We start from the raw sequence: 19,648 nt of genomic DNA, 5'->3' as shown, positions 1-19,648 counted from the left end.
TAAGATACTCATTCTTTACTTGCAGGATTTTCTTTTGATTCATATTTAATGAGCATTGTTGGACGGAGCCTGAGAGCTAAGATTTCTGTTGCAAATGACTCCTTCTCTGTAATTAATGACAATAAATACCTTGAACTTGAACTTGAACTCCCTCCCTCTGTAATTATTTTTTTTTAAAAAGAGCTCTCTTTCCCTTGTTGTGAATGTCTTGTGCTTTTGGTCTACTGCACTGTCCCCATCTTCTATCCAACACACACACACACACACACACACACATACACACTCAGAGAGTCAGGAAAAATCTCTCTCTCTCTGTCTCTCTCTCTCTATTTTCCTGTTTTTAATTTAGCTAAGTCAGCATCCCAACCAATTTATCACTGTCTCTTTCTCCTATCTATCTATCTTTACCCTTTCTCTCTCTCTGCTTTTTTCCTTCTGATTTTAAAATTTGCTTGATGACCAAAGCAGGTTGGAACAGGTTTATAATGTTGGCATACTAGTTTAGTGTGCATGTTACTATGGACATATACACTTTATTGCACTACATACACAATTCATCATATACTATGATACACTACAATGATGCATCTAAACAAAGTGATACTCAATCTGTGTCATACTCTCCTTTGCTAAGCAAAAAACATCAGAGGTCTCTTGTTTCTTTATTGTTCTCAAATCAATCCAATTGTTGGACTTTAGCCACAACAGACATTTGAAGTTTAAGCTTTCTTGTGCAAGATGTCACTACTTTCCTTCCTGGGGAAGTCAACACCCGGCCTAAATGTTAGAGAGCAAAACTACTATCCCAAGGTTAGGGTGAAAAAAACAGCGTTATGCTTAAAAAACTCTACCTTCAGACATAACTTCCATCAATGCCCACCCAACAGGCAATGTGCAGGCTTTTTTGTGGATGCAGCAGTCTGCAAGCATTGAATTTGAAATCTCCTTCTCTGCAGCAACAATTTCCAGCTCCTCCTGAAAACCCCCGAGGTGTTCCCAGGCCAGATGAGACACCTAATTCCTACATGTTCTGGGCCTCTTACCAGTTGGACATGCCCGAGGCACCTCAAACGCAAGGTGCTCCTGGTACCAGATGCCTGAACCACTTCATCTTGTTCCGAGCTCGCTTCGGATTTCTGAGCTCCTTTCCCTGTCTATAAGGCTGAGCCCAGCTGCCTATGAAAGAACCTCATTGCTGCCACTTGTATCCGTGATCTCATTCTTTCAGTCACCCAAAACTCATGAACATAGGTAAGGGTTGGAAAATAAGGCGTGTTTCCACTGAGTACTTTTTGGAAAGCAGCTGAGTGTTTTGGCTATGATCACTAGTTAGTTCCCCTCAGCCTCTGTTCCCATACAAGTACTTTTGTAGCGCCTAACCAATGGAGTTAGAATGTGACATAAATAGTTCTGCGACACTTAGGTGACGTGATGCTGACAACAGACCGACGTGGCAAGTCCAAACAGTCGAGAAATCAACATGGAAGGAGAGGAGATGGTTTCTGTGTTACTGTTCATCGTGTTTGTATGCCTTGGAGACCATGCACCAGACAAGGATGTGAGCCATTAATGAGGAGATTGCATAACGCTGTTATGTTGTGGTTGTGCCGAGTTCTACTCACGTCATATCCCGCCTCAACTGTATCCAATCAGCCTCGACTAGTTAGTAGCGCCTCAGAAAGCCGGTGAACTTGGGTGGATCTTGGGCTGATCCTCTCTCCCAAGCCACACCCACAGCTGCTCACTAGAGGGAAAAGTACCTAATGGGAAAGATTGACTGGTAATCTGAGAAATTTGCATCACTGCTGAAGCCGCCCCAAACGGTCTGTCCATGTCACGCTCCATTCTACCCTCACTCGTGAGACGCTAAAATACTTGAACTCCTTCGCTTGGGACAGCAACTTACTCCCAAACCAGTGGGCTCACACTTGGAGGTGCTGACTGTCATGCCAAATGTCCCGGCCTGCTAAAGCCAACAGAACCACATCTGAATGTTCAAAGAGCAGAGGTGCAATTGAGGTCAGCAAACCAAACTCTCTTCCCTCGGCTGTAACTTGAGATCCTGTCCATGAATATAACATAATCAGAGACAGGAGATCGCCTTGACGAAGGCCAACACCCACTGAGACGAGTTCGATGTTGAGAATACAGACACAGCTCTCACTTTGGTGATGTAAGGACCGGACAGCCGGTAACAATGAGCATGGTACCCTAGATGGATGTATAAGGACATCTTAAGCCATTTCCACCAGGCGCGTAACGGCTGCGCCGAGGTCGCCATTGCTGATCGCTGCCACTCTAATCAATGAGAGCATTTCCACCGGGCGCGCCGTGGAACGTTTCAGCAGCGTCCCAGCCATGGCTCTCCGCTCTGCTGCACGAGCATTCCGTAGCATTTCGATTTTCTCCGCTAGCCGTTGCTAAACCTCGTAAATCTCAACAGAGCAGATCGCACCAGACAGGAAATCAGACTCAGAATCAACATAATACACTTCCTTTCAAAATAAAACACAATATGCAGTTCATGCAGCCTAAAACTACTTTACATCAACATTATGTTATGACTGGGGCACCAGATCAGCAATCAATCAATCAAAGGGTCTCAGAGGGTCGGCGACACGGACGACAAGAGATTGATTGTTGAAGTGGAACATCATACAATAATTTATGACATAACATATTGTTTTTATAAGGATAGATGGTCAGATCAACAGATCTTCCACGTCGGAGAAGCAAAGTAAGCTGTTTGTTGGTAAGGTTGTTGTTTACTTTATACACAGTTTATCACGGGATCTCACGGTCTCCTGTCTGTTCAGGATTATTGCGTGTTCTCGTTATCTCGCGTGTATACAGCTGGCTGGCTACGCTGCCGTTCCGCGCCCGTTTTGAATTGACGCCGGGCAGAGGACGGAGCAAAACCACAGCGGAGCCGTTCCGCGGCCATTCCGCGGTTAGAGGGGAACTTCAGCGATTTCCCACATCAGTTGTTTTTCCAGAGGTTAGAGAGTACCACTGCATATGGAGATAAAAGCCATGCCTCCAGAGTGAGCTGTGTGAAGTCTGATAAATGTCCTCAAGTCATGTCACTTAAGTCGATGTTGGGTGGAGCCGAAGACTAAAAATGTGAAATTGAAGAAACTCTGTGGTCAATTTAGGTTTTAAATTTTGACAAGGAAGAAAAATGCATGGAATAAAACGGACTGCATCAATTTTGACCCTTTTTAAACAATGCTAATACTGTTTTAGATTTTATAAAAACCAACCATCTTTCTCTTACTTTTACCAAGTGCACCATAGAGGTGGCAGATCATAAACATCAATATGAATTCTTTTAGTAAAAGTTTAAGAAGGCACTGAAAGAATAGTTTGTCCTGACAACAAGGACATCAGATTAAAAAAAAGTTGTGTCATTTGGGAAGGCACTAAAAAATAATGTATTTTGTCATCACATTTGGATTATTTATTGAGAAAGGCTACCCTAACAGCCTAGCCCAATCAAATCTATTTTTTCTCATTCATGTACCTGCCTCTCTAATAACCCCCTCGTGTTTATCTTGTCAGAATCTCCACTTCTGACTCTCTCTCTCTCTCTCTCTCTCTCTCTCTCTCTCTCTCTCTTCGTATTGGTGCAATGTCAAAATAAACACAGTTCTGTCCAGGTTGACTTTGCCTTATCCTGTCCATGTATGTACCTTGTATGTGTGTGCACCTTGGCTGCATGTGTCCCCTCCGCTATCACTCTCATACAGCAAAGAGCTCCATAGCTCCTTAGTCAGCATGTTAACTTAATTAACTGAGAGTGTGTATGGGTGTGTGTGTTTACATGTGCTAATGCATTGTCCATCTCTGTGAAGGTTTGTGCATAGGTCTGTGTGTGTGTGTGTGTGTGTTTGTGAGTGCTGTGTGTGAAGGAGAGTACATGTGTTCTTGTATGTGAGCGTGTGTGTGTGACTGCTTACGAGAACAAATAGGTATGACCGACCCATCAGTCATTTCCGGTAACAAAAAAGCTGTGTAAGAGTAAAAAGCAGGAGAGGATGCATGTAACAAGCAGGGTTGCATTTTAATTGTTTCCTAAACCTTACCAAGTAGTAATTGTCTGACCAATGCGTGCCTAGTTCTTTTGCTGGGCTGGTGCTGGTTCTGGTTCCAGTTGGTTCAACTTGAGAACTGTCTCAGAACCTGTTTGCTTTTCCATAGGGTAGAGAGCCACATCATTACGTCACTGTATATGTCTGTATACGTCTCCGTATAATATTAACAACTTAACATCTTAATAACTACAATGGTAGACTACATTGTCTCTTTACAAATGTTGCTCCTGGCTTTGTGAGCCTACTCTGGCATCCAAACAGGACATGTACAACACATTTGTTCTGCTGGTCTTGAATGCTATGGACGGAGATTACGTTCTTATTAAAACTGGACGTAAGATGTTAATGTTAGACTTTGTTGTAAGCTAACCTCTAGCCCGCTAACGCAACCCCGCATTAATCACATTGCAGTTAAACAAATAAGATAATATTAATGATATACGTTTTAGTTGGTCTTGTTGGTCATGATAACCCGGCCCCTGTTTCATGGTTCAAGACCAGCAAAGAGTTGGTGTCACTCTTGAACCAGTTTTCCTGCAGAGAGCCGGTTCTTTTGGTAGTTGAAAAGCGAACTGGTTCAAGATCAGGCACCGGCTCCCTGGAACTGCCTTGGTCGAAAAGAAGTAAAAAAGTATTGCTATGTGGTCCTGATAAAGCATTGATATGTAACAAGTAGGAAATTAGAACAGGTTGCAGCAGTTCAGAATTATGCAGATTAAACATATTTGTGGTTTGCAGAAACGTATAATGTAAGCATCGTATTCTGGTACATTTCATGACCTTGGAATTTTAAGGTTATATATGAGCTTAGGTCATAGACTTTGGGGAAACACCTCTTTAGGTCAATTTTGCAGGACGGTTTTCTGATCTTTTGGTTAACAGGGCCCCCTGCTGTTCATTCATTCAAGTTCAAATTTTAAATCACATTTCACAAAACACACCTTAAATTACAAAACACTGCATATGACATCTGACTAAAAAAGGCAGCATGAATAGCATCAGCTTATAATGATCTTATTATGCTAACCGCATAATAAGATCATTATAATACATACATTTGAATAATATTCTCATTTAAAACATATACATACGCTTAAAGACAACTCTCCATGTAGACATAAATTTAAAAAAAACCTTAATTTACATAATACATTTTTGCACCTGTAATTTTTGGAAGTTTTGATTGCTTTGATGCTAAATAACTTAAGTGTTGATACTGCTCTTGATTGAATAGCACTAAAACAGTTCTAGCAACCACTACTCATTACTACTACACAACTATTACTAGGGATGAGGAGTTCTTTTGTTTGTTTAGTTTGAACTTTGACTACTTTATGTCTGCTATGAAGCAAAAGAGTTTGTCTAATGGCAGATAGAACACTAGTGGGTCAGTCAGTGGGAATAAGTACAATGACACTTACTGTACTGTAGCATTTCTGTCTGACCTGAAGCAACACAGCAGTGGACTACCACATCCAAACAGTGCAAGGGGCAGAGGACACAGTGGGATCGCTTAATTCATGATGACTCAGACCTTCCCAGAGGCGATGTTAAGTTATTGTTGGCTAATGTGTTTACTGCTGTTATGAGATTGTAATGTGTGTACACTCATCATGGGATAATTAGCTTTGGCATGCTATTCTCCTAGATACAGCACTGGTAAAAAATAAATTAAAAAAAGACGTCCTGTGGCGTTCTGTGCTGCACCTCAGTGGTAAGACTCAACTTATTACAATATGAGTTTGATGTGTAGCGGATAAGAGGAAATTTTCATAAAACTGAGGAGTTTCCTCAGCATCCTCCTCTCTGACAACACCAAAGACTCCAGTCCCACTCCCAGGACAGAACTAGTTTTCCTGATGAGCTTATTAACAGGATCCTTATTGGGATCAGTTGCCTTCATCCTGCTACCCTGTTACACTACAGCATAGAAGATGGCCACCACCCAGTGACAAAACATCTATAACAGGTGATCTGAGTCTTTCTGAAAAAATACTGGTGGCTCAGACCTTTACAGTACCGTATATGTGTGTTTAGTCCAGGTATTTATTTTCCCCTTATGCTAACTGAATGGAATCATCGGTTATTTTTAATTTTTAATAAAAATCCAAATGACGTCAATCATTCATTATACATTGATATACATTATTTAATTACTTATGCATACTATTCCTGAGCATGCACACCAAGTGTCTCTCCCCTTGTGGCTGACAAAGTCACATGTTGAATGGGAAAAAGTCAAATGTGTCAATGTGTGTTTTTTCAGTGGAGATTGCTTCTCTTTCCATCAGCACAGGACTGATGAGGAAAGCTTCCTGGATTCTCTGCTGAGCCTTTTTGTCTCGTCTGCTTTCAGCGCCACTTTCATTGCCAATACAGCATGTCTGCTGCACTGTGTACCAAAATAAAATAAAAAGTCCTGTGCAAATGAGGGTGGGGAAGAGACAAAAATGTAATATTTTTTATTCAATGTATTTTTTTATTTACATTTTTTTATTGTTGTTTTACTGAATATCCCTTTTCTGTTAGCTTATTGTAACAACCATGAGTAAGTAAAGTATAGCCAAAGCATGCTATTGTACCTTTATAATGTATAATTTCTCAAATCTGTTTTTTTCTGAAAACCTATAGAAGACTGAAAGTATGTACTTGCCTAGACCATAGAAGTAATAGCGTGTGTGTGTGTGTGTGTGTGTGTGTGTGTGTGTGTGTGTGTGTGTGTGTGTGTGTGTGTGTGTCTTGGTGACGTTGTAGTGGACCTTATACAGCAGAGCATAGTGCTGCAGACTGTTCTCAACAGACCAGCACAGCACATTAGCTCTGCACTTGTATGTGTGTGTGTGTGTGCGTGCACGCGTGTGTGTTGTGTGTGTGAAAGACAGTGAGAGAGAGAGAGAGAGAGAGAGAGGAGGGGGGGCACAAGCAGTAGAGATGATAAGGGAAGGTGGAGAGAGAAATGGAGAGAATACACTGTGAGAGAAAGAGAGAGGGAGAGAGAGAGAGAGAGAAAATAGGAGAGCACTAATGATCTGACGGTCTGCAGTCTTTTCCCCCTATTTTGTGGAGCTCAGCATATACTTGTTCTGCTTCTGCACCCCCACCACACACACATGCACACGCACGCACACACACACACACACACACACACACACACACACATTCTCTCATGCTGGTGGAAGGGACTATCTTGGAGAGGAGAAGGGAGAGAGGGAATGGGCGGTGGGCGTGAAACACTCTATCATACCCCTCCTGCTTTGCTCTAATTGAGCCAAGTGTTTTAGTAGATTGAAAGACAGTGTGGAAGAAGGGAGTGATGCAGCAGAGAGAGAGAGAGAGAGAGAGAGAGAGAAGGGGGGGGGGGGGGGGGGGGGGTGAGAGCTTTGGTGAAGGAGACTCATTTTCATGCAGACCACTAAACTAAATCTTAAATAGAGTGGTGTGGTACTGGCACTCAGGATTATTATTCTTTCTGAGATATTTTAGTTTTACATGTACAGTAACTTGATTACATATTACATATGATCAATGTTTTTATCACCAATGATATGACATTTAAAAAAAACTGGACACATCATACATTTAGCATTCAGAAAGGAACCATTTTGCAGAATGAGAAGCTTTTACTATATTTTTGCGTTAACATGTTTTGATCAGATAAATTGTATCTATTTTCTGTACCAATTTATAATATCCTGGAGTGGGTTGCACCAGCTTTTCATAAATTCATCAAAAAGTTTGAACATAATGTCCTTTCTAAGTTCTTAGTAACTATTAACTATTAAATACTTTTAAACAAGTAATTTTGGGTTGCACTATTATAGCTGTCTCAGCGTGTAAAAACTTCAGACTCCTGTGGTAGAGTAGTCACCCACTGATCAGATGTACGGTTCAATCCCTGACCATGACAGGCTGCGTGTTGACGTATCCGTGGGCAAGATACTGAATCCCAAATTGCTCCCTATGCTGCATCATTTTATTTGCCATAGAGACCATGCATTGGCAAGGAAAACGCCATGAAGGAGTTAGCTTTACCATAGCCCCTGGTCTGGTCTCAAATCTGCCTGCAGAAGTCTTCTTTGCATTGGGCGTGTTTCCACTGAGTGCTTTCTGAGTACTTTTTGGAAAGAGTGTTTTGGCTCCACCCACTAGTAAGTTCCCCATGGCGTCTGTTCCCATACAGGTACTTTTGTAGCGGCTAACCAACGGAGTTCGAATGTGACAACAGACCGACGCAGCAAGCATGTTGCCAACTTAGCGACTTTGTCTCTATGTTTAGCAACTATTCAGACCCATCTAGAGACTCTTCTTCGAAAAAGCAACTAGCAAATCTAGTGACTTTTTCTGGTGTTATTGGAGACTCATTCCTACTCTTCTTAATGAGTAGGAGGTAGCCGTCCCAAAGCACTCACAGGCGGCCCAGTCCTCCTGCAGTGGTCTCTCCCAGCTGCAGTCAGAGCAGGAGATGTTAACTCAGTGTCCAGTCTGCAAATAAATCATGCATGCGCAAAGTTGCTGCCTCAACCATATCCCATCAGCATCGGCCAGTAAGTAGCGGCTCAGTAAGTATCTACCTGAGGCAGGTACTTTCTGAGCCTCTACCTGAGTCGCTAACCGGTGAAGTTGGGCGGATCTTGGGGAGATCCTCTCTCCCAAGCTACACCCATAGCGGGCCGATAAAAATGTACACTGGCCACAAATTATGGGGGCTTGGTGTGCTTTAAAATGTTACTGTTCATCCCTGCAAACTGATGCTATCTATTGGCATGATGTTTCGTAATTTGGGGTATTTTGTCTTACTTTTGTGAAAAGCAATTTTAAATTCAGGATTTGCATTTTCAAGTCAGATATGTTGCCCGTAGTTCATATTTCCTCTTTTAATCTTCACTCTCAGTGAGTCATACATTAGCAGGCTAACTTTGTCAGTTGGTTTAGTTAGCTAACACCCAGCAGTTAGTGGGTGTACTTGTTTAGGAACAACTTATTTATATGTAAGAACTACTTGAAGAGGGGCAAATAAACTGGAAAGGAGAGAGACCAGATGAGGAACAGGGTAATGTGTTAATATTCAATAAAGCACCTTCATTACAACTAATAATACTGATTCTAAATCAGGCAGACTACTGTGACATTACAGGGAACTGTTGGGACTTATTGGATAGCCATCCAACATTACTTATGCCATAGCACCCTCTAGTGGCAAAACAGCATGGATTACATAACATTCACACACGTGACTACCATTAATTACGGAGTCACGTTGGCCGACCTAACGTAACTAAAGTCACTATACTTGGTTTAAGGCATCGGCAAACACACATTAAAACTAAATGAAAAGACTAACACCGAATGCAAACAGGATAGAACACACTCTGCAACATCAGTTACATCTCCAAAGTGAAAGTTATGAGTGGGCGCAGGAGCAACCTTTCAACAATCCCTCTGTAATGATTAAGGTAGTGTGGGTAAAGGACCAAGGTCTGAATATTGTTGCGGCATTGCATTGGTTGACTTTTGGGATCGTATCTATATGACAACTCTTCCACATGCTGGCTGTCAAGATAGTTGTCAGTTTTGTGAAACAAATCGGCCCAGGGAATCCAACTATTCAAAACAGTACTGCAGTTGTGAGAAACAGGTTACAGCACATATTTTTCACATTCAAGTCCATCAAGGATATGTGTACTGGGCTACAGGAAAAGCAGCAGAGCAGCAGAGCCGTGGAGAGGTCATAAGAATGGCTGATGTGTCCCCAGGATTTTTTTGTTGATTTTCACAGTTCTAAAAATGTGAGAGTTGGAAGGTGATCAATAGCCAACATTGCCACAATAGCCTTGAACCTTGTTGTGCTGTGGAATGAGAGGCTCAAGCATCATTGCCAGCCATTAACCACTGACATGCCCTATCAAGCCACCATCCCCATGTTCAGGGGGACTTGTGTAGCTGAGACACAGGAGTCAACAGAGAATGGCACCTGCTGCTTTCTAGACTGAATAATCCTGTACATGGACAGGTAACAACCTGGAACACTGAGGTCTTTGGAAACAATTTGGAGACACCACCATGCATGTGTCCAATATCAGTGCTGCAGACCAAAGCCTTCCATCCCCCAAAATGGCAGATCTTCCTGCTGCTCATCTAAGATTAAACAAACCAGCCTTCTACTCAACTTGCATGGAGTGTTTTTGGCCCATATTAGTGGAAGTGTGCAGACACCATGAGACATGCTTGTGGATTATATTTGTGTCTGTAACAACTAGGGCAGTACACTTTAACCAAGGACTGGATGCAGATGCTTACCTGATGGCCATAAGGCTGTTTGTTGCCAGAAGAGGAATCCCTGTTGAGTTGTGGTCAAACCAAAGGGCAAATTTTAAATGAGGAGAATGTGAACTTAGAGAAGCCAATGCAAGCATGGCAACAAGCTTGCAGAATCAACTTCCCTTATGTTCCCGTTTAACCCCCAAGTAGCCCTACACTTTGGTGTTCATAAAGAAGTCCTTCTCATAGTTCTTGGAAGTTAAGGCTATTCTCAACTCAAAACCATAAGCTCTTGTATCTGCTGAATTGTGGATATTGGCCAAGTTATACCAAATAGTCTGCTTATGAAGCGACCCAATGGATTCACAGAGTCTAGTTGATCATTTCTGGTCTAGATTCATCAAGGAATATCTCCATGGCTTTCAGACCAGACAGACACGGCACTATTTTCCTCCCGCACTCCTCCGTTAGGTGGTGATTGGTTAATGTTGGTGGACCCATGGCTGCCTCTTGCCCTGTGGCCCATTGGACATGTAATCAAGATTCACAGTGACAATGGCTATAGCAGATCAACAGATGTAAACATCAAAGTGCATATGTACACTTGGTTGGAGCATCACTGGTTGGTGATGTTACCAGCTGTCCTGTCTGGAGAGAACAATACCTCCCAGAGCTCCTGACTTTCTTAAAACAGATTAACACCCCCAACTGTGCAGAGCACAATTAATACATTTGGGGGCAGCTGTATGAAAGGATTTGACACTTCTGGGTCGTTCTCACTTTAATACTCACGGAAGCCCTGGACAGCTTCGAGACCCCCGAGCTGGACGCACCTGAAGATGACCCGGCGCTCACCGGTGGGGCTGATGGCGACCTGAAGCGGCAGTGCATGCAGGAGGAGGCCGCAGGGCGACGTGGTGGGATGTGGTGAGGCCCAACATGTGGGCGCTGTTCGAGGACCCCTACTCCTCCAAATACATTATAGGAAATAGGGAGGGAGTGTTCAAGTACAGCATGCACTGTATCGTATTTTGGATTCACTTGCCTGCAACAATTCCCATCTTCATTTTCTTGTGTTTAAGTCGTTGATTTGTAAATAGCTCTTAGGTTTAACCTCACATTTGTGCATGCAGAGCATTATGAGAGCTATTTCCAGAGGTTTCTGGATGATGAGGTTGGTGCATATCTTTATCCATAGCCAGGTTGTATTACCGATAGCAGTGCATCTCTTGTTTGGAGAAGCAGAGTAGCAGCATGGAAGATATGCAATGCACTTCTGTATACAACATGGTAGTTTGGATAGCCACACAATAAAGCAAACAAATGAACAGGTTGTTGTACCAACAACTGGTGATCTGTGAGGTAAATGTATTGTTTTTGTCAAAGGAGTCTGAAAAACATAAAGAAAAACATATTTTGAATTCCTTTCTAGGTGGCTAAAATATAACAGCTTAAGTATACACAGTCTTTTATGCTTTGGAACTGAAGTCATTATCTATGCTTTCTACAAATCCACCAGACTCCATTGACAAAAAGATACATTTTACCTGCAGAAAATGGGAGCATCTGGTCTAACATTACCGTCACCTCGTCCGGTTAGTTTTTGACTTTCAGATCTTAATTAACACTGCGTCCACAGCAGTATAGGGTTAGGGTTAAAAAGTGCCATTATGTAGTACCTAACTGTAGGATGTTGCCAGTTGCCATTGTCCTTTGTGTAATTTGTGTGACAAGATATTCTGAAGTGTACAGTAGTGTCATTAGTATATTATACATAAATATAGTGTGTGTGTGTGTGTGTGTGTGTGTGTAGAGAGAGAGAGAGAGAGAGAGAGAGAGAGTTTTTCCTGACTCTCTCTGCTTCTCAGTTCAATGAATCTTGTTTTTTTTTGCAGTTCAATCGAAGGATGCTGCAGATTCAACAGTAGAAGAGCCAAAAGTGTCGAATCTAGATCTGTTCAGCAGCAAAGGCAGTTTTGACATTAATAACATCAAATGATCCAGTAATATCAATTCAGTCAGTCAATCAGGCAGTCAGTCATTCAGCGCAAATCTATTGATTCATAAAATCCGCATCCCACATATTCTCTCTCACTACTCTGTCATACACACACTTGCAGACTCACGCCTCTCTCTCTCTCTCTCTCTCTCTCTCTCTCTCACACACACACACACACACACACACACTCGCACACGCGCGCGCACATGCACACAAACACACACAAAGACTCCTCCTTCCTCTTCTCTCTCCTCCTCCTCTCAGTTGGTCCTGTGACTCCTTGCCGGGACGGTATAACAGTAGCCTACAGAGCGGGGACCGGCGGTGGATGGAGAAGGACAGTAGCCGCAACAGCAGCAGCAGTCGGGCGCACCGACCGAAGCATGCTCCAGCGCAGCCATGACTTGCTCGGCGTCAGATAGCGAGAAGATCGTGATAAACTGCGGCGGGATCCGACACGAGACCTACCGGAGCACCCTGAAGACGCTGCCGGGGACGCGCTTGTCTTGGCTGACTGAACCCGACGCCTTCAGCAACTTCGACTACGACCCCAAGTCCGACGAGTTCTTCTTCGACCGCCACCCAGCCACCTTCGCCTTCATCCTTAACTACTACCGCACCGGCAAGCTCCACTGCCCCAATGATGTGTGTGGGCCGCTCTTCGAGGAGGAGCTCGCCTTTTGGGGCATCGATGAGACGGACGTGGAGGCGTGCTGCTGGATGAACTACCGGCAGCATCGCGACGCAGAGGAAGCCCTGGACAGCTTCGAGCAGCCCGAGCCGGACGCACCTGAAGATGACCCGGCGCTCACCGGTGGGGCTGACGGCGACCTGAAGCGGCTGTGCATGCAGGAGGACGGCCGCAGGGCGACGTGGTGGGATGTGGTGAGGCCCAACATGTGGGCGCTGTTCGAGGACCCCTACTCCTCCAAATACGCCCGGGTGAGTGACTGGACAAGTGTATATTCACATCTATTCTATGCTGTTCTATTCTATTACATTCTCCACGTCTGGCACAGTTTGGGCCACTGCGCATTGCTGCGCGTAAAGTTACCCCGACGCAGTACTTTCCCTTTAGTCTCTCTCATTGATATCATTGTGTGAAGACCTGGCCACTGCTGATGCCTATTTGTCAGTGCGCATCAGTCCACCCTTCTCTCTTTCTCTCTCTCAAATTTTGCCTTTCTCTCCAGTCTCTATATGTATGTGCCAATTATTTATCAAAATACTATTTATTACAAAATACGGAATAATTTTAACATGATTTGATTAAGCATGGCCCTAATTTAAGATGCAGTTTTCCCCACTACCAGCCCAATCTGGCGTACATTTTTCAGCTGTGAAACTTTATCAACAAGTAACTGAAAGTGAAAATCCAAAGGCTGGTAGGTTGTCCTCCCTCCATTCACCTGCTCACTCGCATATATCATGCTATTGATGAAACAAAACTAAGATCCTATAAGCAGCCTACACTTCAGACTTCATCCAGTAGGTTTCTGAGTCGTTGCATGTGTGTGTGTGTGTGTGTGTGTGTGTGTGTGTGTGTGTTACCTGTGCTTGCAGGTGATGCTGAATGAATTTGTACCTGAGTGTTGGTGTGGGAGTGAATGAGTGTGTATGGGTAGATGATGGAGCGAATACTGTTGCACTAAAAAACCACTGGTCTTCCTCAGGGAACCAGTTTGTCTGTTTTTTGTTTTACACCAGTCTAGACTGGGGCATGACATGAATGAAACAAATGTCATTGTTAGCCTCTACATATTACAGCTAATGTTACTGCTGGTTTGGATTTGGCACAAACTACCCTGCAATGCTTTACAGCACAGAGGTAAAATTTTCTATGGCTCAAAAAGGAAGAGTGTGCAGTTCTCTCAGCACAAAGAACATTATTTTAAGGAATGTCTTGGAATGTCTAATGCAGCTAAAACATAGAGTACAGGCCTATGCACAGCTGTAGCAATTTCATTAATATTAGACCATTCTGCTGCTGACAAATTATGTCCACTACAAATGCAGGACATAGTGTACCCTTGATTTAGCAAAGTGAAGAGTAAGGGTCATGGTGGTGGGCATGTAGCACATGCAGCTTTCATGCAATAGGAGTTGGAGTTTGTGTACTGTGAAATCCAACAGTTAAAGGGTATGTAAACCCTTGATTTATGCCTGTCTTCTCGCAGAATCTTTAAACGTGATGTGGAGAGTGGGTGTTGGTGTGGAGTTGCAGTGTGTGATGACGCAAAGGGTCAGGGGTTGTTCAATGGGACAGGGGACAGAGACCGATCAACTCTTTTACCAATATGGATGACTCTCAGGAGCCCCTCCCCCCTGACTATAATGAACCAGAAGATCACAGTGGTACAGAGCCTTACCATGCTTCCAGTGATTGTGTGTTGATGGTATATGATCAGTCCATCCATGGTAACCCAAGGAAAGGAAAGGACAATTTCTAGGACACTTGGATTTCATTTCTACCCTTCTTTTTCCCATCAGTCAGTGATTCAGTCAATGCTTTCACACCTTTCTTCTGCAGTCATGATTTCTCTTTTTTCAAAAACATCACTCAATTTCTCTAGTCTCTTCTGTGAACTAAATGTTTCTCTCTTTTCTCCTTTCCCTCCTCCTTTGCATGCTTTTCCTCTACCTGTGCAGTTATGTCAATGACATGCCAGATTATTTTCTCATGTAAATTTAACTGAACTGCTATTTCTTCTCTACGCGGCTTGCTGCTCTGATGTCCCATGTCTGTTGCTCGACCACACATGTGCTAGGTGCACAATATGCTACTTTTATGCCATATCCATTTTCACACGGTACTACTGCGAACATCAAAACTTCTGCACGCTGTGGTATGTTATTAGTCATTTTCTTTGTCTACTCTTGTTTGTAGTTTGTGTGTGTGTGTGGGGGCACTTTTGACCACTGACTTCTGGCTCCCTTGGGTTAGTACTCTGACTCTCACCTGTGTCCCCCTCTGCTTTCTTCTCAATAATCTCACAATCTCTAATTGCCTTTACCAATCTATGGTCATTTGCAGAGCCAGCATCATTGGGAGTCGAGGTGTTTTCTGTGGACTCTGCCATGTGCTGAGAAAGTACATTAACTCAATCTCTCTCCAGGTGGAGACACACAAACAGAGAAACACACACACACACACATCCCTTGTGGCCTGAAAAAATCGTAAAAAATATAAGAACCAACAGTCTAAAGAAACACGGTGTCGTCTATTATCCCCAGAAATTATGTCCAAATTTGATGATTCTACCCATTGCGATCCATGCCAAATGCCTATGTTTAGTGTCTGTGCAGGAAGTAAAGTGTAGTAATGGAAGTAACATGTCTGAAAATTAAGTAGGGGAATGTGACAGACCTGCAATATGCGTTGGCAGTTTTATTAACCGTAACCATGATGTTTTCCTCACCCTAACTGCACCCTAGTTGCCATGCACAGGCATTGAAAAAGGAAGAAAAACTGTCATTCAGCATAGTCCAGGGTTTTGTCTAATATCAGCATTCTTGTTTGGTTATAAGGTTGTCCTGCCCTGAGCTAGCGGACAAAAAATGAAATGAACTGGAATGCATCAGGAGGCTGCTACACCGCATTTTAGCTGCACTGTAGCTCTGTCATGTCTCTGCCACAGTTCCAAGGTGCACTGTGAGTATTTGTCAAGTAGTGCACTTTCAAGCAGCCTCCCTTCAGCATTTTGTTCATTTTTGGAGGGGTTTGGAAATACATCTCTCTACAGTGCCCGAACAACTTACTATCTCTGTGAAAACAGTTTATCAGTTCATGCACATCACAACATTTGCAGGGGAAAGTGCACGTTCCTTATTAGTGCTTCAGCTAAAGAGCGACAACTGAAGCTGTACTGATCCAGATGTTCACAGCAGGAAAAATTACTTACTAAAGGTGGGGGTCCCAAATTCTGTGTCTCATATTTGAGAAATGTGCTGCCCACTGCTCCTAAGCATGGTGTGTTCACAGGATGGGTTAAATGCAGTGTTTGAATTAGCCCATTGCGGGATTAATAAATGAATCTTAATCTTAATCTCTTCCATTAATAAAAGTTAACATGGCTGCCAAACAAGCAATCGAAGAACCAAAGGAGGGTGGGCAGTAAAAGAAGACAAATTGAACGCTGGTGTGGTGTCATGGTGGGGGGGTTGGGGGAGCATCGGTATGACAGTGGAGGTGACTTTGAAAGTGTTGCAGTCAATAGTTTTGGTGCCAGCACAGTGACATAAAGATAGGTTGGAAAGGGTGGAGGGGGCAGCCTGTGCAGCAGCGCTCAGGTAGGCTGAGGTCGGAGAGCTGGCTTGGTTTTAGCTGATTAGCTTGGTGGAGAATGACGAGGGCGAAGCTGCTCACCCCTGCCAATATCTAGGCTAAAGAAGAGTGTTGATGTTGAAAGAAAGCGGTGGAAAATGCACGACTGGAGCGCTGGTTTAATTCATGCATCTGCACATGTAGAACATACACGTCCTTGCAAAGGGAGCACAGTTCCATATCTTTCAATCCTTTTCTTTTCCATAGTCAGTACAGCCCTCCCTCGTTCCTTCTTTCCCTGTCATCACCACTGACAGCTCGTGCTGCTTTATTACCACAATTTCAGAGCTGAGTGCTGGATTGCTTATTATCGCTATTCAGCCCCCCCCCCCCCCCCCCCTCTACTCCCCCCCCCCCCCTTCTCTCTCGTTCTCTCCAGCTCTCTGCTTGTGCTATAGCGTAACACTGCAGTCCCCGTAGTAGCTGACTGCGCTCTAGTCTGCTGCAGAGAAGAAGGGGGAGAGAGACAGAGAGAGGGGAGGGGGTGACAGGATGAGAGGTGTTTTTGGTTGGAGGGGGGGTTGGAATGATTTCAGAGTAAGAAGCAGCAGAGGAAGGAGAAGAAGAAGAGGATGGGGGTCACTTTCTGCACCCCCTCGTTTTCGTTCTCACTGCCCCTCTTTTTTTTCTGTTCTGCTGAGCTCGGCAGGCTGGGTCGCTCGTATCCGTTTATTGATCGGGCCATACGTCTCAGCTCGCCTCATTCAGGTGGATGTCTCAGCTGAATGGTGTTCCTTTGTAAGCAAAACCGTCCCACACACATTCCTCCTCCTCTCTCTCTTTCCCCCTCTGTCTCTCTCCATCCCTTCACGCAGCAGGGTGTGATGGCAATTCCCAGTCCCTCAAGGAGAGAAACAAACACTAGTGGCAAACACACGTACCTACGCTAACGTACAATAACTGTACTGCCGCATGCAACAATTGCAGCACTTTTTATGTCATTTTGACCTCATTCTCAGAGATTTTTGTTGCATATGTGTTATTTTTGTTTATCATTATTATACTGTGATGTCATGCTGGAGTGTAATAATGAAGCTACTGCAGACAGAAAATAAGTACGCTCGGTCTTGTTAGCAGATATAATAGTGATTGCTGATGTGGCCAGTTTCAGGTGACCCAAAAAAATTCTACACAGCTAGAGACACATGAAAGTACTGTTAAAATAGAAGCACGAAACCCACAGTTTCATTTCATCACATTCCTTTCAATGAACATCAAAAAGATTTATGGATGTTAGCAGTGGTGGCTGCACTGCGCTAGAACGGACAACTGGTTACCAATGGTTACCAATGGATTTAATTCATATGTGTAATCCCGAAGGTAACACAGAGGATTTTCACAAACTCTGCATGTAGCATCAGCGTTACAGAGCATTCTAGCCTCTTTTAGCTTCTTGTTTTGGTTTGACAAACTCTGTTCTCATTATCCTCATCTCCAGCAGCTGCAGGTAGTTGTTTTCAATGAAAAAAACTCTAAAATACTCCGCACACTACCTGCCAAGCAGCAAACAGCAGAAAGACACAGTTAGAGTATACCTGGTAGGGTTTATCCATCGCGACGGCTGAAAGCCATCGACCACTATCCATTTATAGCATTTATTCATTGTTAAACAAAGTAAGTATTCAGATTTTGTCACATTCATTTTCTGTCACATCAACATATTTAAAGTAGAACAAGAATTTGTACAGACATGTTCAAACTTTTAATAATGTGCTCATTTTTACAGGCTATATAATGCACTTATTTCTGTTGAAAGAATTAATAAGATGACAGACATCCTTTTATTCCTAATGGTGGATAAAGCCCTTACATGAGTTTTGTGCCCATATGATATGAGTAGTTTGGATGACTCGCACTGATGATGTTAGCGGACATCATCATATGCCAATTCTGTAGACATTGCCCAACCCTACGAGCTGGTGAACACAGCGGGGCATCTAGCTGCTAAAAAACATTTTCTCAGGAGTTTCCAGAGACCAAACCAAAGCTGTGATACATGGGTACATGAGAAATTTTGTACCACTGGCTGAAATGCAAACCCATCCAGCATGTTCTCCCATCAAAAACGGCAATATAGGTTTTGTGTACAGGCAGCAAAAAATTTGTGATATTGACGTATTTCACCGATAGCTGCAATGCGTCCGCTGGCATCTTGCTGACGTAGTAGCGATTGATGGGGAAGAGAATTTAAAATGGCAGATTTACACCTTTGGTTGTAGACCATGGTGGTGGATGGGTTGAACAAACGGCGGCCTTTCACCCAGGAAAACGGGAATTGTGTCCCGTGTGAAAGCAAATGTTAACCATTTTTTACTTAAGTTACGTGTGTTTTTTTAAGAAACTTGCGGTAGTCATGTGACACTTGTAACTACTTCACTGCATCACTCTACTTTTTAATCTGTCTTTTATAACACCTCACTGGGAAGTTTTTGCCCTAAACCTAGCTCAGTCGTTTTACAACATAAATCCACAAAAACTGCAGTCTTTTTTACAACCGCGGGCCGTACATGTGTGCTATTTTTAGAATGCACCGTTGTACCACGAGCTGCAATATGTACTTGTTTGCCGTAGTTTGTGGTACTGACACTCCTTCTGCCGTTTAGGATGGAGAACTTGTTGACCCATCGGTTATCATTAAGATTAGGATATTCGCACAAAGGGGAAATTCATCCTCTGCATTTAACCCATCCCTTTACACACTAGTGCACACACACCATGCCAGGAGCAGTGGGTAGCACATAACTGCATTAAGGGCGAGGTCAAGGTCACGTCAGCTGTGTCTTGGGATTCGAACCAGCGACAAGCCCAATCCTCTAACCTCTAGGCCACGCTTTTATCATGTTTAACTTACCCTGTTTACTGAGTGACTACTTGTGGTACAATCCAACATTAATCAGCAGCCACCCTCGTCAAGTAAATTAATAATCTCGCTCACCCGCTGGCGGTTCAGCAAGACTATAATCAGCCTGTAGT

The 19,648-nt window shown here is 43.4% G+C and overlaps 1 protein-coding gene across 2 annotated transcripts in view; it reads left to right on the top strand.

The window, feature by feature from the left end:
- Nucleotides 1–12,689: 12,689 nt before the first annotated feature.
- The window catches only part of LOC131983461 (potassium voltage-gated channel subfamily C member 1-like), a 95,143-nt gene continuing 88,184 nt past the window's right edge, over nt 12,690–19,648 (top strand). For both annotated transcript variants that reach the window (XR_009395470.1, XM_059348172.1), the window contains exon 1: nt 12,690–13,293. Coding sequence is in view for 1 of the 2 variants with exons in the window: in XM_059348172.1 (XP_059204155.1) it covers nt 12,751–13,293 (543 nt within the window). In the remaining variant the exon portion in view is untranslated. The remainder of the gene's footprint in view (nt 13,294–19,648) is intronic.

Source organism: Centropristis striata, chromosome 13 (assembly GCF_030273125.1).
Source record: "Centropristis striata isolate RG_2023a ecotype Rhode Island chromosome 13, C.striata_1.0, whole genome shotgun sequence".
Lineage (NCBI taxonomy): Eukaryota > Metazoa > Chordata > Actinopteri > Perciformes > Serranidae > Centropristis > Centropristis striata.
The sequence above is the reverse complement of the archived record's forward strand: the minus strand, read 5'-3'. Positions and strand labels throughout refer to the sequence as shown.